Consider the following 13538-nt stretch of genomic DNA (forward strand, 5'->3'; position numbering starts at 1 on the left):
TATTTGCACCCTCGGGGCTGTGCCATACATTTAATGAGATTTTTGTCCCATTTGAGGGGCATTCTTCTATCGATTTTTCTTCTTTTGTCCAGCAATAGCCCAATACCCCAAATTAGCCCAACACCTTCGCGGCGACTGTTTGTCCTGTTATACAGAGTTGTAGAAATGGCCGGGTTTTCTCGTGTGTTTATTTTTTTTCTTATTATAGTTGTGATTCCGATTGGTGCTGACTCCAGGCTCGCCAACACAGGGAGAGTCCCAACTTTCGTGGCAAAAATAAATTACCAACATTTTCTGATGATGATTCTCTTAATTCCAATAGTCATGTTGTGTATGAGCTGCCAATCGATGTCCTGTGTGTAGATTTCCTCACTAATATTCATCTAGCTGTCTTGCTCGCGGGTTGCACTTCAAATGGCATGAGCGATGTCTACCTAATATCCCTGCGATATAATGTACCAAACCCTCTGATAACTAAGGGACCAGGTCAAGTTAATACACTTATATCACACGCTATCTACAATGTGTCTCAGTCGGGAAATGGAACAACCTTTGAAGTGCGCGCAGGTTACCGGGGGCTTTGCGTGGGGCAAAGCAACGAAGATCGCATCTGCTCTAGCAGTGCCAAAGTGCTTGCAAATATAATTGGAGCGCAGCGCAGAATCATCGTTAATGGAAATAACAGTGTAGAGACTACACCAGACCCGCTTAACTTGATCATGGTTGCGGAGGAGTTTAGGCAAAGGATAGTATTTGATGGGTTGCTGTAAGTCCGACACACTCCCACTTGTTGTATCAGTTGACATACTTATATATCGGGTCCCCAGATTTGTTGTGCTTCTATTATGCTTCATTTCATTCATAGCATTTTCAACCTTTCCAGGATGGCATGAAGAAATAGACGCAGATGGCGAGGAAAAGGAGGTCAGACCGTTCCCTGGGGGTTTCATCTCGCGCTTTTCTTTGATTGTGTCATCAAGCGCGGTTTGGTTTGCATTTGTCTCAGTGTTTTGGCAGCATATTAATAGTAGTTCTACTGCGACGATGGCCGAAGTCCTCAATTATGGCGCCGTCTCAGGTCATGTTGGGACCACCGCGATGGCACTGGGGTGGATTTCGGTAGGCGCAATTATCGTTGTGAGCCTTGCGGTCTGGCTCATGATCCTCAGCATTAAGATCCTTCAACGTCTGACCGAAGACGAAAGCAGTCATTGTGGAGATAGTTCATCGGAAGGGAGTTCGTAACTATTTTGGAATATCATCACTTGGTTCCTTATTGTGATTTTCTCTCTGATTCTTATAAACATCGCTTGTGGTAAAGACCGCCAGTTCGTCGCAAGAGCCCACCAACACATGAATTGGGTCTAAGTGAAAGGTTTTCCCTGTCAGCTCGAAGCTTCAATGATTGCAAAACTCTCAATCTTCCAAGTCTCGAACCGAAGAACGGGGTGTATTCCGATAAAAACCAGTAGGCAAAACAAGAGACGGCTAGTCTATTGTCGAGCTGTCATAATCGAACCAGGAAGAAACAAATCAATTAATATCAGGCTCACACTCCTGACTGTGAAACTTACAGTCTGCAGCCGCACATTGCTTCTCGCAATACCCCACCTGCAAACACCGATTACATGGAAACAGCGACTTGTCCGACGGTGGAGAAAAGTTGCAGTGTTCATAGCGAATCCCAAAATTCTGAACACCATCATCTGGACACTTAAACATAGCCATGGCCTATTTTAAGCCTCTACTCCACGAAATCCAGCACTTCTTGGTAATTTGATCTCCTCAGTGGTAGAGACGCCAACATTACACTTCTCAAGTCTGATACCAAGTGCTTGGCACCTAGCAGAAACAGTCCGCGCAAGGGGCTCGTCGGTAGTGCTCCACGTAAACGGTGCGAAGGGCTTTATATTGCTGCCCATCTGACGAATAGAGCCTGGCTCGTTGAAGTAGTTGACAAATGCTTCTAGGGGCAATGAGACAATCATCTCGGCTTGCTGAGCTGGTGAGAGACGGGAGAACTCATATTGGCCCTCGCTCTCGTAGTGCCTGTTGCATTGGTTTGCGAACAAAATGGCTTCTCCTGGGACTGCGCGGAGAGCCTTTGCGCCGAAGTGGCAGTGGTTGCGTTTACCGAAATTATCCTTTTCAGGGCTCTGCAGGTTGTTGAAGCACTTTAATTTCGTGGCAGTGACGCTCTCCATTTTTGAGGTATTGGAGGAGCTCTAATATCGATGGATTGTATTGCTTGCCGACCACCTGGGCACTTCGTTTTTTTTTAAATCTTTTTCTGACTCCCTTGACTTTGGTATATTCAAGGAGATTTGATGCTTTGCCAACTTAGAATCAAAGTTTGCGTTACCCCCATGCATAATAGACGACCCCCTAAGGGGCCTCAGTGGCTTTTGGCATGACGAAGTTGTATTTTTATATTGTTTCTAGGTATAATATAGTAAACTGCTATGCGAGTCAAAGATGTAGAGGTTACCACATATACTATCACTCAAGTGCCGCAACTATTCTTTCCAAAGCCATGCTCAGTAGCTCATGACCCTGCGTAACAACAATTCGAAACCATCCTTTCTGCTCGGACCCAAAGAGAAAGCCAGTAGCCAGAAACACCTTCTTTTGCAAAAGTCGCTGCATAACTGTTTTCTCAATGTCCTCGCAGTCCTCCTCGGGATGGAGCTCGTGATACCTTTTGCCCAGGTCCATCCAGACGAAGAAAGCAGCATTGCATCCTGTTGCATATTCAATTCCGTGCTGTTTGAGATAATTCGTCGTGTATGCATGTGCCTCAGAAAGCTTCTGTTGGTTTTGTTGAATGTACCGGTTGGTAAAATCAGTATCCTCAAGCAAGAGAGATGTCAAGTGATCCGTGATCCCAGAGGCCTGAGAATACAGAGCGGTACCCTGCAGTGCCATGTGGACGTTTCGGTTGGCTTGAGAAATAATAACTCCGATTCTCATTCCATTTGCACCAAAGTCTTTGCTCATACCCCACAGAGCGTGGACTAGACCAGGGTCGATGATCCCGGTTGGGTCAATTGATAAGGCGGATTCAAACTTGACAGGTGGAGGATGCGTATCGACAGAATTTTCGAAAGTAGAAAGGGCATAGATTTCGTCACTGATCAGATGGATTTGGTATTTCTGGCAAAGCTGCATCATCTTAATGAGCACTGCTCTGGGATAGCAGCGTCCGAGTGGGTTGTGAGGATGGCAAAGCATCAGAGCTTTGACTTTCTTGCCAGTTCGCTGCTGGAACTCCAAAATTGCTTCTTCATACTTATCAACACCCTCGAGGCTGAGAGGGTCATGCTCGTCAAAGCTGACGGGAACGACGGGGCTCCCTGAACGAAGTGATATATCGGGTATGAACATCCCATAGTATGGTCTGCCGAGGAGAATCCCTTCCCCGGGGTCTGCGAATGCCCATGCAACATGTTCAACCGCAGGTGAGACGCCGTTGGTAATCATCAAATGGCTTGGGTCTAGCGGTGTGAAGGGCTTCAGGTGATTATTCAAAAATGAAGCGATGGCTTTCTTCAACCTGGAAGAGCCAGATCCGCCCTCGTTGTATGTGAGATATTTAGCGGGGAGTTCGAGCCTCTGGTTGAGAAACTTCAATAGCTCATCGTGCATCAATGTATTTTCTGCCACGCCCACATTGACGTATCCCTTAGGGTTCTTTGATGGGCACCACACATCGCTAATGACATCAAAAAAGGGATTATCTGATCCTGAATCGACCACAGCTTGTGCCCGGCAAGATAGAACTGACTGGGTCATCTTGGCGATGGTTCGAAGAGTTTTCACTTGGACTGCAAGCCAATAAGTTAAGACGGGTAGACAGAAAAGTTTGCGAAAAAGATGTAGTAGAGTATCCAATTGCTTTCCCTTTGAGTTCCTGCAAGTTCGGTTATGATCGGCCACACAAATGAGCACTCGGAACATCAGCTTGGGGCATCAGATGTGGAGACCTCTTTATCTATCCACTTCCGGAAGAGCTGACATAAGAGGTATAAATTTGCCCAGGTGGTGAGATTTGAGAAGCTCAATGTTACATTATAGTAGTCATGCTACAAGGAAAATAGAGGGGTTGTTTTTATTTGCTCATTGAAACCCAACTTTATCTTCCTGTTGGGTAGTTTGGGCTGATGCCAAGAATCGTGAAGATTCCCCGCGCGCCACACACCGATCTCCAACATTGTTATAGATTAAATCGTTGCTTATTTTATCAAACTAGATCTTGTGGGTACTATGCTCATGAAAATTTTTCAGCCGAGCATCTGCTCCTGCTTAGCGCCCTCAACAGGAGTGAGATAACTAGGACGATCCTTAACATAGAACTCGACGTCAATCTTCCCTCCGAGGTTAGCCTCGCCGCCATCCAAGCTTCCAGCCTTGACACATGTCATATCAGGCATGATCTCCAGCTCGGTATAGAGACTTGAACCGCAGGTCGGGCAGAAGAAGTGCTTGTTGATCTTGCCGCTGGCACCGGTTGCATCGTACGAGGTGGGAGTGCCTGTATGGAGAAAGTGATCAGAGATATGGGTATAGTTAGGGGGGCTTCAACGTTAGAGATGGTTTACCCTTGGTCACTTTGACGCTAGTACGGGGAACGACGGCATTGGAAGTGAATGCGCCGCCAGTCCACTATTTGGTGTTAGGGCTTGTATGTATTTTCGTGTACAGACTTCCTGGGTATAGAATCAGTCACCTTCTGGCAGTCAATGCAATGGCACAAAGCAGACGTATACTTGTCAGCTGGAAAATTGTTAGCGCGAGTTGACTCAGGTTAGGTTTCAACGCATACATGCCTTCAACAGTGTAAGTGACACCGCCGCACATGCAGCTTCCGGTGAGAGTCATGGTGTGTATGTGTGTATTAAGCTTCAAAAGATAATACCTTGGTGGAATCAAAGTACAAAAGCGGGGATGCAAGCTGTCAGCTTTTATAGTTTCGAAACGGCTCGGTGTTCGATATTTGGTGTTCCCCACCCTTTCATTCACCGAACACCGAGAATTATTTCATTTTGATTCTGCCGGGGACTTGGTACGGGAGACAATCCTATTGTTGTGAGTATATATGTAGCTGGAGAGTACTTAGTCGCAAATCTAATTACGAGGACTATCTCTGTGCATATACCTATAGGTACATATCCTGTGATGCTACGGAACACGTCGAGGATTGGAATAGGCAGGATAATAAGATTGGCATCATTCCTAGAAATAAAAACCTGCTTTATATACATCACAAAGTCAAAGCAGTAAAAGCACAAAACACCAGGTTTCTAGAACCAACAAAATGTCACGATAGAATCAAGGAGATAGGAAATAAATGGAAGTAAAGTTGACAAGACAGGCAGCACTGGTATATCAGTTCAAGGTCCACGTGAAAAGGGTCATTGGAAGACAGAAGACGAAAGGAAAGGGGGAAGAGAAGGAACGACAATAATCGGGGTATAGAGAGGATACAGACTAGAATCTTGATCGAACTAGAAAGGGACGGTCAAAAGCCTCCAGGGCAAATGGAGTTACAGGGTTAGGGTGACAAGAATTGAGAGTATTTGTCCACTGGACAGTCTCTTGAACAAGTGCCAGTGCTTTACAAGGTGGAGACAGTTTCTCAAATAGATTGAATCAAGCCAAACTGTCTCAAATTTTTGGCTTTTTGTTCGCACTTTCCCCTCCAGATCCCCCTTCAGGACTCTTTCTTTTCTTGTCTTGTTCGTCCTCTCGAGAAAAGCTGGGACCGCTTTGCACTGCCGGCGTCGGGAAAGTGAGAGGACTGGGCAGCATGTTGGAGTCTGGGCCTGAGCGACCAAAGCCCCATTCCGGGAAAAAGCTGGAAGGTGATGGGAGGAGGGCATCGGATACAAAACGGCTTGGCAGGGCTGATATAGGTGTTTCAATGTTATTTGAGTTGTTCACATTGCCAGGATTGCCGCTGTTGCTGCCGTAAGAGTCGTTTCGCGTTGTGGGAACAGGGGGCGGTGGTCGCGCGAAGGGATTTGGCGGTCCCTGGGCTCCCGCGCTCAATATTGCACCCGCTGAGGGTGATGGAGGGGGTAAGACCACGCCCGAACCCCCATTTTCAGCACTTGTTTTCGCAGGCGTGGAGGATTTGTTGCCAGAAGAGTCACGCGATGACTCGGCAGTGGCGCTTCCGCCGCCATCGGAGTGTTCACTGGGAATCTGCACCTTCAATTGCGGTCGTTTTGATGGTAATGGCCCACTGCTGGTTCGAGACGGTTTAGATTCCGACCCCGAGCGGGGAGCCTCCGTGGCAGCTCTGACAGGAATTGATCTTGAATTAGAGAAACCTTGCGGCAGTGGTTCGACTTTGAGGGAATGGGTGTTCCGTGGAGGCTCATACGTAGGCGCCCCCGCGCCAAAGTGGCGGGCAAGCACGGATCCTCGATCATCAATAGGCGTGAAAATGCTGCGTGATTTAGAAAGAGATTTTATCTGAGGCGGGGATTGGCTATGCTCCGGTTTCAAGCCGGAAGGCTCCTCTTGAGTATGCTCAGAAACGGGTCGGTCTTGGTGGCCATCGGGCGCAAATCCTGGTGGAAGAGACCCTCTGCCATGCTCCTGCATATATACCTGTTGCACTTGAGAAGGCATTCCTACGGGATGGCCATGCTGTTGGAAATGTTGCTGGGCTTGGTGCTGAGATGGCATCTGTTGGGGTAGAGCGTGTGTGTGCATTGGAGGCGTTCCTTGGTGTGGCCTTGGTTGGTGTCCATAGTGTGCGAACTGACCGGGTTGAGGCTGCTGATTCATTGCGTGGACATTCGGGTTGTACATAGACGGGTTGGGCATGTACCCAAAGTTCCCATTTTGAGAACCAGGGGGTGGCGGCGGCGGAGGTGTACCATGTTGCTGAGGACCTAGGTTGGAGCTGACTCGGCGGATGTGATTTCTTGAAGAGGGACGCGATGTGACTTGGGGTTGTGGGGTGCCATGTCGCGTGAGGGTCATTCCATGATGGATGGGAGGAGACGCGGAAGGTGCATGGTTTATATGCTGAAATGCGGGTGTATTTTGAAGGTGGGCGGGAATAGCGGGATGACTCTGGGTTTGCTGGACTGCTTGGATTTCATCGGGACCTGGTGACATCTCATCATCGTCTTCATCATCGTCTCGTTTGCCGGCAAAATCTTCAGGTCCTTTGTGCTCGTGGGGAGGACCAAACTAAAGAGCCAGAATTAGCATTCAGTATACAAGTAAAAAGCCATGGCTGCCTTTGGAGAACGTCCCCAAAATGCCACAAAATAGGCGCCGAAAATGTGAATATAAATACAATGGTTGACTCACATATTGATAGCGCCCGAGAGCATCATGCATATCGCATGATGAGTACTCGTACAGTTTCTTGTTCTGGCCGAAGATGATGACCGCTACGTCCACGGAGCATAGAACAGCGAGTTCATGCGCCTTCTTGAACAAACCACCCTTTCGCTTCAAAAACGTGCTATAAACGAAGCTCTAGTCAGCCACGGCCATAATTATGAGCCGGAAGGTCAACTTACACTGAGCGGTTACGGTCATCTTTGATGGCCTTGATCTCAATCTTTCTCCGACCCATGGTGGGCAGCGAGCGCAACGAATGCGCGCCAATAGAAAGTTTGAGACCAAATTAAACAGCGGATTGCGCTGCGATTTACAGAAAGTTCTGCGCGGCGCTTCCCTCGGTCGCTCCAAATGTAAGATCGACGCGATGGCGGAATGTAGACGCGCGGAAGCGGGGAGAAGAGTTTTCGATAAGTGCCTTGCAACAAGTTCGAGAAGTTTGATGCAACAATATTCACCCACAAAAAGCTCTTGAAACCAAAGGTCTAGTTCCTTTGAACGTGATGAAACCCGGTCTATACTCAAGCGGGGGGAGGGGAACAACGCGACAAAAGAACAAATAAGACCCCTCGGAGTTCAAGGTTGATCGAACCCGAGGAGGTTGAAAGGGTTGAGAACAAGGGAAACAATACAAAGACAAAAAAGGTGAACCGGAAGATGTAAAGGATGTTGCTAAATTTAGGATCGAGGGAGAGGATTTGCAGGGTGGCCGTTGGTCGAGGCTGACTCATCACTTTCATCGCTCCATAAAATTTTAAGCGCCAGATGACCCGTTTAGGAAAGGGTCTAACACATAACTCCATGCTGTAGGGTCTTTTGTTCTATATATAGATCTATGTATCACATACGGAATACTTAAAGCACATTGGCACTTTGGTGTCTGCAGTGGCTTGTCACAGTGGAGTCTATACCCTATTCACCATTGGCATGTATGCTCACCAGCCACGGGTTGGAAAGGCTCGGATCATAATCGGCACTCTCACTTGGATAGTGTTAAGAAGTCAACTTAATCCATCCATATACAACCATATGTGCATTGCACTTACAATGCAACTACTTGTGAATGCTTTCGCCGCGCTTCTTATGATATCTCTAGTAATAAATGATATTCTGGAGGTCCATGGGAATGTATTTTGTTTTGTGTCCTAAGATGAAGGCTGACTTCCAATGTTGGTGGGTGTTGGTTGGTGTCTCAAAAAGGTTACCCCTTGTAGAAGTCTCGTTATGTACGCTATGGATGCAAGTACTCCGCATGCCTAGGCATTATCGAGTTTCTGTTTACAATTGCATACATAAACGTCGAAATCGAAGCAAAAATTAGATAAGTTGCAGGCAAAAGCCCACATACTTACGTAGATAGCTAACTATTTAATTATTTACATAGGTAGCTGTAACTATGTGATCGCGACACCCATAGACTCAACAATATATTATATGTCTGTGGTATGACAGGTACAGTTAATCAGGGAACTCCGTATATATATAAATTGAGATTTCGATACCTAGGTATTATCGTTCACAGGTAGACATATTTGTCATGTAGCTACAATATAACTACCCAAGTATCACTCATATGTATAACTAGTTGATCATTCCAAATAGGAGGCCTGGAGGCCTTGGAGCCTGATACATCAAGTCCCCGTGATATCGTCAGCCCTACCTAAATTGTCACTTACAGTATACAAGGCTTCCCCTGAAAGAGCCAAGCGCGAGATTTGAATCTGGAATTAATCTCACATCAGTTTCAGGAATTGAGCAGAAGTAACTACTTGAACCCTATTACCGTACTGAGTTGTACTTGACAATCGTTTAGACTGATTGGTTCTAGTGCGGCACAACCGTTTGACCAGTCGTCGCGATCGTCGGACAATTGGCTGAAAACTCGCAAATAATATCACTAGTTAGACAAGTTAGACACGTTAAACACGTTTGACACGTCGGACTTCAGATAAGTCAGGCAGCGAAATATATAAGTCACTACGATACCTACCATGCTTAGGTACAATCTCTATATGTAAATATAGTTGGATCCGAACCAGAGATGTAAGATGATGATCGCCATCATCATTCATATTCACATCCCACTTTGAACTTCACCGAAGTACCAATTCCACTTCTGCGAGATTCTCTTCCTTTTTAATCTTGTCCGAAAATAGTCGTGAATCTCTCTTTGTGTGGAGGCTTCTAACTGGGTTAAGACTGAGTCGAGATTTGAGTCGAGAGCGGATAAGGTTAGTTTTTTTACCCCTGAGCTTCGTGAATCGCTTCGTGTTTTTTCTTCCCAACCATTCACTTCTTCATTTTCCTCGTTGTTTTTGTCTTTCTTTTCGTTCTTTATAAGTTCTGGGGCATATTGTCAAGGTGGTTATCACTAAACCATCTACCCTTAGTGCCTAGAAGCACAGACAACTTCCATTCATCAGGGATCCTCGTCTTTTTTTATTTTTTTACAACTGAGCCTGTTTCGAGGCTGCAGGACACCCCGGACACGCTTGGGCGGTTTATCTATCCACTCGTTCTAATTATCTGTTGGTTTGCCATGTTCAATTTTGTTTTTGGTTTATTTCGAAACCTCAATTAATTTACTTTTGGCCAACAGAAGAAAGAAGAAAAAAAGCGGACCCTCGATCTCCCCCACAAGTCGGATTCCTTACGCGCAAAGTCAATTCACAGCGGTCGCATTTCCGTCAAAATGTCCTTCTTTTCGCGAGTCTTTCGTAAAGAGGCCGCGACAAAGAAACAGCCAAAGCCTACCACCGCCGTAGACACCATTCCCACGAAGCCCAAATGGACCGATGCCTGGCAGCGGACAGAGGTCGCGCCGGAGGAAGTTCAAGAGCTGGTGCGAGGCTGTGTGCATGAACTAAAGGCCCGAGGTAGGTTTTGAATTTCCATTCCGACTGAGGAATGCTGGCGCATATTCTCCGGATCGCTAATCATTCGCCCGTGTAGCTCTTGACACTCCATTCCTACTCCTACCGTTCCGCCCGAGCTCAGATCCGAGTGCTGCCCGCACGTTTATTCGCAATTATTTCAATCAGTCGTTCGACAAGGGCTCGCCCGTGAACGGAGATGCCTTATCGCAGGAGCTTCGGCTCACTGAGCCGATGGTGAGGGATGATCCCATGGATAACAGATCGCGTACTAACGCTATTCCTTTATTTAGGTCCTTTGTGGAGTGATGAAATGGTGCTGGAGCAGACTTCCCGGTGGTGTGGTCACCTGGGAGGCATATGAAACCTTTAAGATGGGAGAAAATGGTGCGCGATATTCAATGAAATGCGGGGAAAACACGCGCTGATCAAATGTTAGATTCGGATATGGCCCGCGATGCTTTCTCGACCTTCATTCCTATCGGTGGCGACTCCGAGGCCCGAACGAACATTATTATCGACTTTTTCGATCTTTTGGCTGCCATTGCGGCCCATGGAAAGTCCAATGGATTGGGTGGACGCAAACTTTCTCGTTATGCTGGATGGTGGGCCTTCGAGCACGTCGATACCGGCGGTGGCTTTGAGGCCGCCTACAAGAACTGGGCTGTGTATGGGCTTCTATCACTCTGGTCCCAGACAATGTTCTAATGGTCAATTTCTAGTGCCGCCGATGCCACGAGTCACTTGTTCTTCGCCTATCTCCGTTCATTGTCTCCCGATATCCCTCGCGGTGTGAGCGCCATCTCGACACTGCCAATTTCCCTACAATCCCTCGTTGAAGCAACCGAGTACCCTCCCGAGACCCCCACTTTACTTCAGGTTACGACTACAAAGGTGGTTATGATTGTGGAGAATGTTTCGCCGACGCCATTTTCGCTCCTGCGACGCGCCAAGAACTTCGAATACCGCGACGATGACTGGCATCTGCAGGAGTTTGCCAACTACGATGATCCCATCACCGCATTGACTGATGAGTGTCTACGCGTTCTCAAATGTATATCCTCCGCAAATGAAGTCAGCGTCTCCAGCACGAAGCAATCCACTAGTTTGCGGGACGCATCCTGGTCTCGCTTCGAAGATATTGGTTTCGGTGGCTCAATTGAATCCGACGAGGAGGAGAAGAAGGAAGCAACCCCGCCTCCAGTCTCGAGAAAGAGCGACTCTGCAGGGGGATTGAGCAACGTGCCCAAGTCTGGAACTGGTGATCTCGGTCGCCCTACTACCCCCTCATGGGCGGACTTTATGTCTTCTGGCTTTGCGGATGAAAATATCAAGACCCATGTGAGCCCTTTGCTGTTGCCTCCTGACAAGGTTCTGCCTCCAATTGCAACCGCGCGTGGACAGAGCTCCCAGTCCCACAAGCGCTCTTTGAATGACGAGCCCGCTCTCGAGCCAGCCGAGTTGGCTAGCATCAACACCCTTGATATGGACGACTCATTCTGGTGGGTGTGGATCAGCAGCCTGTCTGGCGATGAGCCCTCCTCTCGCAAGGCTGTGTTTGGCCGATGCGCGCTTTTGGAGACAGTCATTCGTGACACTAAATGGCTGGTCCTTGAAGAGCAGGTGAAGGGAGCTGCCCCAGAGCCCGAGGCTGGTGCGCAGATTGTTGAGAAGAAGCGATTCTTCAGCTTTGGTAGCCGCAGGGGTAAGCTTAGCCGCAGCAAGTCAACCGCTAAGAAGGTCTCTTCTATCGAAGAGTCGTACAACAGGGCCAACAACCAGGCTCCTCAGAGCAAGACTAGCATCGGTCCTGATCAGCACAAGCGAATTCAAGCAGCCGCAGCCGCTCTCCAGCAGAAGCACCGCGAGCAAGAAGCAGAGGCGAAGGAGAGCCGCAACGATTCCAAGACCGATCGTTACTCGAAGACAAACTCTGTAATGACCCTTCAACCTGCTATCGTCAACGAGGCCTCCCAAGCTATGAAGTGGACTAAGAACTACGACAAAGGTGCCTTCCGGGCAGCTTATCTCAAAAATAACCGGGCTGGCACTGGTGCCGCCGAAGAAGAGCTCGACAATGACCTCTCCCCCCAGGTGACCGAAGAAAAACCTCGCACGCCCGTGGCGCCTCCAGCCCCTACAGAGCACGCTCCCGCTCCTCCCCCCAAAGAAGCAGCTGCAGCAGCTGCCACTCCTCTTCCTCCGTCTCCCAAGCAGCCAGCAAAGAAGGCAGTCAAGGTAAACACTCCTGAAGAGGAGAAGACTACCACACAGCCTGCCGTTGTTGAGCAGCCTCTTGAGCCTCGCGAGTCAGTCGATGAGACCAAGAAGACGAAGAAGAAGACTTCCAACTCTGCTGCTTTCAAGAGCATGTTCGGTACCAAGAAGAAGCCTGAACAACAGCAACCCCCGATGAAGAACATTGGTGCTAAGGAAACCTCAAGTGTGGCAGCTGCCCGCGCAGCTCTCGAGGCTAGACAAAAGGCCGCCCAGGAGTCCACGCCTGTGAAGAAGAAGCCCCTTCCCAAGGAAGCCGCTGTTGCCATCGAGCCTGCGACTGCTGAGTCCGAGAAGCCCTCGACACCCAAGCAGCCCGAACAGCGCGCAAAGCCCACAACTGAGCGCCCAACCCAGCCTTTCGCCGCTATTTCAGAGAACGGCGCGCCCCCAAAGACCAGACGCGCGCTCGAGTACGACGCCTTGTCGCGCGTTGACACCAACGAGCGCAACGCTGCCGACCAGGAATTCTCAAAATTCGACCAGGGCCCTCTAGTCGAGCAGCCGGCTTTCGTCCCTCAGGAATCTCCCGTGGACGATCAGCCAGCTCAGAAGACTGAGCTTCCCCAGACCCCTACCAATGGTAACGGCGTTCGACCTGAGAGTGCTACCTCGCCTGAATCAACCGGCGCCCAACACGACCGATGGAAGGCTATCCGCGAAGCCGCGGCCCTTCGGGCTGCTGCTGTCTACGAGGCCGGACCTGAGCAGGAGAATGAGCATGAGCAGGAGACCGAGCAGGAGACCGAGACTACCACCCGGACTAGCCAGTCCGAGCGCACTGATGAGGGAGATACCAGCGGAGAAGAGAGTAAGTCATCCTCCATATTTACTATAACAAGCCCTAACCAAACCCCCAGCCATTGAGTCTCGCGTCGCTCGCATCAAGGCCCGCGTCGCCGAACTGACCGGCAACATGGAAGACGGACAGAAGCCTTAGCCCGCCTTGCCCCAGCTTTAATTTCACCGATCACCCTGGCTTTCTTTTCGCTTTCGATGATCCAAGATTTACTTTTTGTTAAG

General features: G+C 48.7%; 6 protein-coding genes across 6 annotated transcripts; 2 read left to right on the forward strand and 4 right to left on the reverse strand.

Annotated features, from left to right (window-relative positions):
• Window positions 1-387: 387 nt before the first annotated feature.
• N7529_006631 (Fig1 domain-containing protein) lies at window positions 388-1245 on the forward strand (the record flags this gene model as incomplete). The annotated part of the gene is made up of 2 exons (XM_057242158.1): window positions 388-766; window positions 828-1245. Exons 1-2 carry the CDS (start codon window positions 420-422, stop codon window positions 1243-1245), a joined length of 765 nt encoding a protein of 254 aa, XP_057097517.1. The 5' UTR covers window positions 388-419.
• A 491-nt stretch (window positions 1246-1736) lies between these two features.
• On the reverse strand, window positions 1737-2204 carry N7529_006632 (uncharacterized protein; the record flags this gene model as incomplete). Its single annotated transcript, XM_057242159.1, has 1 exon — window positions 1737-2204. The coding sequence occupies one exon, from the start codon at window positions 2202-2204 to the stop codon at window positions 1737-1739; it is 468 nt and encodes a 155-aa protein (XP_057097518.1).
• A 295-nt stretch (window positions 2205-2499) lies between these two features.
• N7529_006633 (putative aminotransferase) lies at window positions 2500-3792 on the reverse strand (the record flags this gene model as incomplete). The annotated part of the gene is made up of 1 exon (XM_057242160.1): window positions 2500-3792. The coding sequence occupies one exon, from the start codon at window positions 3790-3792 to the stop codon at window positions 2500-2502; it is 1293 nt and encodes a 430-aa protein (XP_057097519.1).
• Window positions 3793-4280: 488 nt separating this feature from the next.
• On the reverse strand, window positions 4281-4878 carry N7529_006634 (GFA family protein; the record flags this gene model as incomplete). The annotated part of the gene is made up of 4 exons (XM_057242161.1): window positions 4281-4531; window positions 4599-4662; window positions 4700-4706; window positions 4823-4878. The coding sequence occupies 4 exons, from the start codon at window positions 4876-4878 to the stop codon at window positions 4281-4283; spliced, it is 378 nt and encodes a 125-aa protein (XP_057097520.1).
• A 786-nt stretch (window positions 4879-5664) lies between these two features.
• On the reverse strand, window positions 5665-7600 carry rlmA (SRF-type transcription factor RlmA; the record flags this gene model as incomplete). The annotated part of the gene is made up of 3 exons (XM_057242162.1): window positions 5665-7206; window positions 7330-7486; window positions 7545-7600. The coding sequence occupies 3 exons, from the start codon at window positions 7598-7600 to the stop codon at window positions 5665-5667; spliced, it is 1755 nt and encodes a 584-aa protein (XP_057097521.1).
• Window positions 7601-10057: 2457 nt separating this feature from the next.
• N7529_006636 (DUF1708 domain-containing protein) lies at window positions 10058-13455 on the forward strand (the record flags this gene model as incomplete). The annotated part of the gene is made up of 6 exons (XM_057242163.1): window positions 10058-10241; window positions 10318-10475; window positions 10532-10625; window positions 10678-10906; window positions 10961-13326; window positions 13376-13455. The coding sequence occupies 6 exons, from the start codon at window positions 10058-10060 to the stop codon at window positions 13453-13455; spliced, it is 3111 nt and encodes a 1036-aa protein (XP_057097522.1).
• Between the last annotated feature and the right edge of the window lie 83 nt (window positions 13456-13538).

The sequence above is a fragment of the Penicillium soppii genome (genome assembly GCF_028829465.1).
Source record: "Penicillium soppii strain IBT 18220 chromosome Unknown utg000005l, whole genome shotgun sequence".
In the NCBI taxonomy this organism is placed as follows: domain Eukaryota; kingdom Fungi; phylum Ascomycota; class Eurotiomycetes; order Eurotiales; family Aspergillaceae; genus Penicillium; species Penicillium soppii.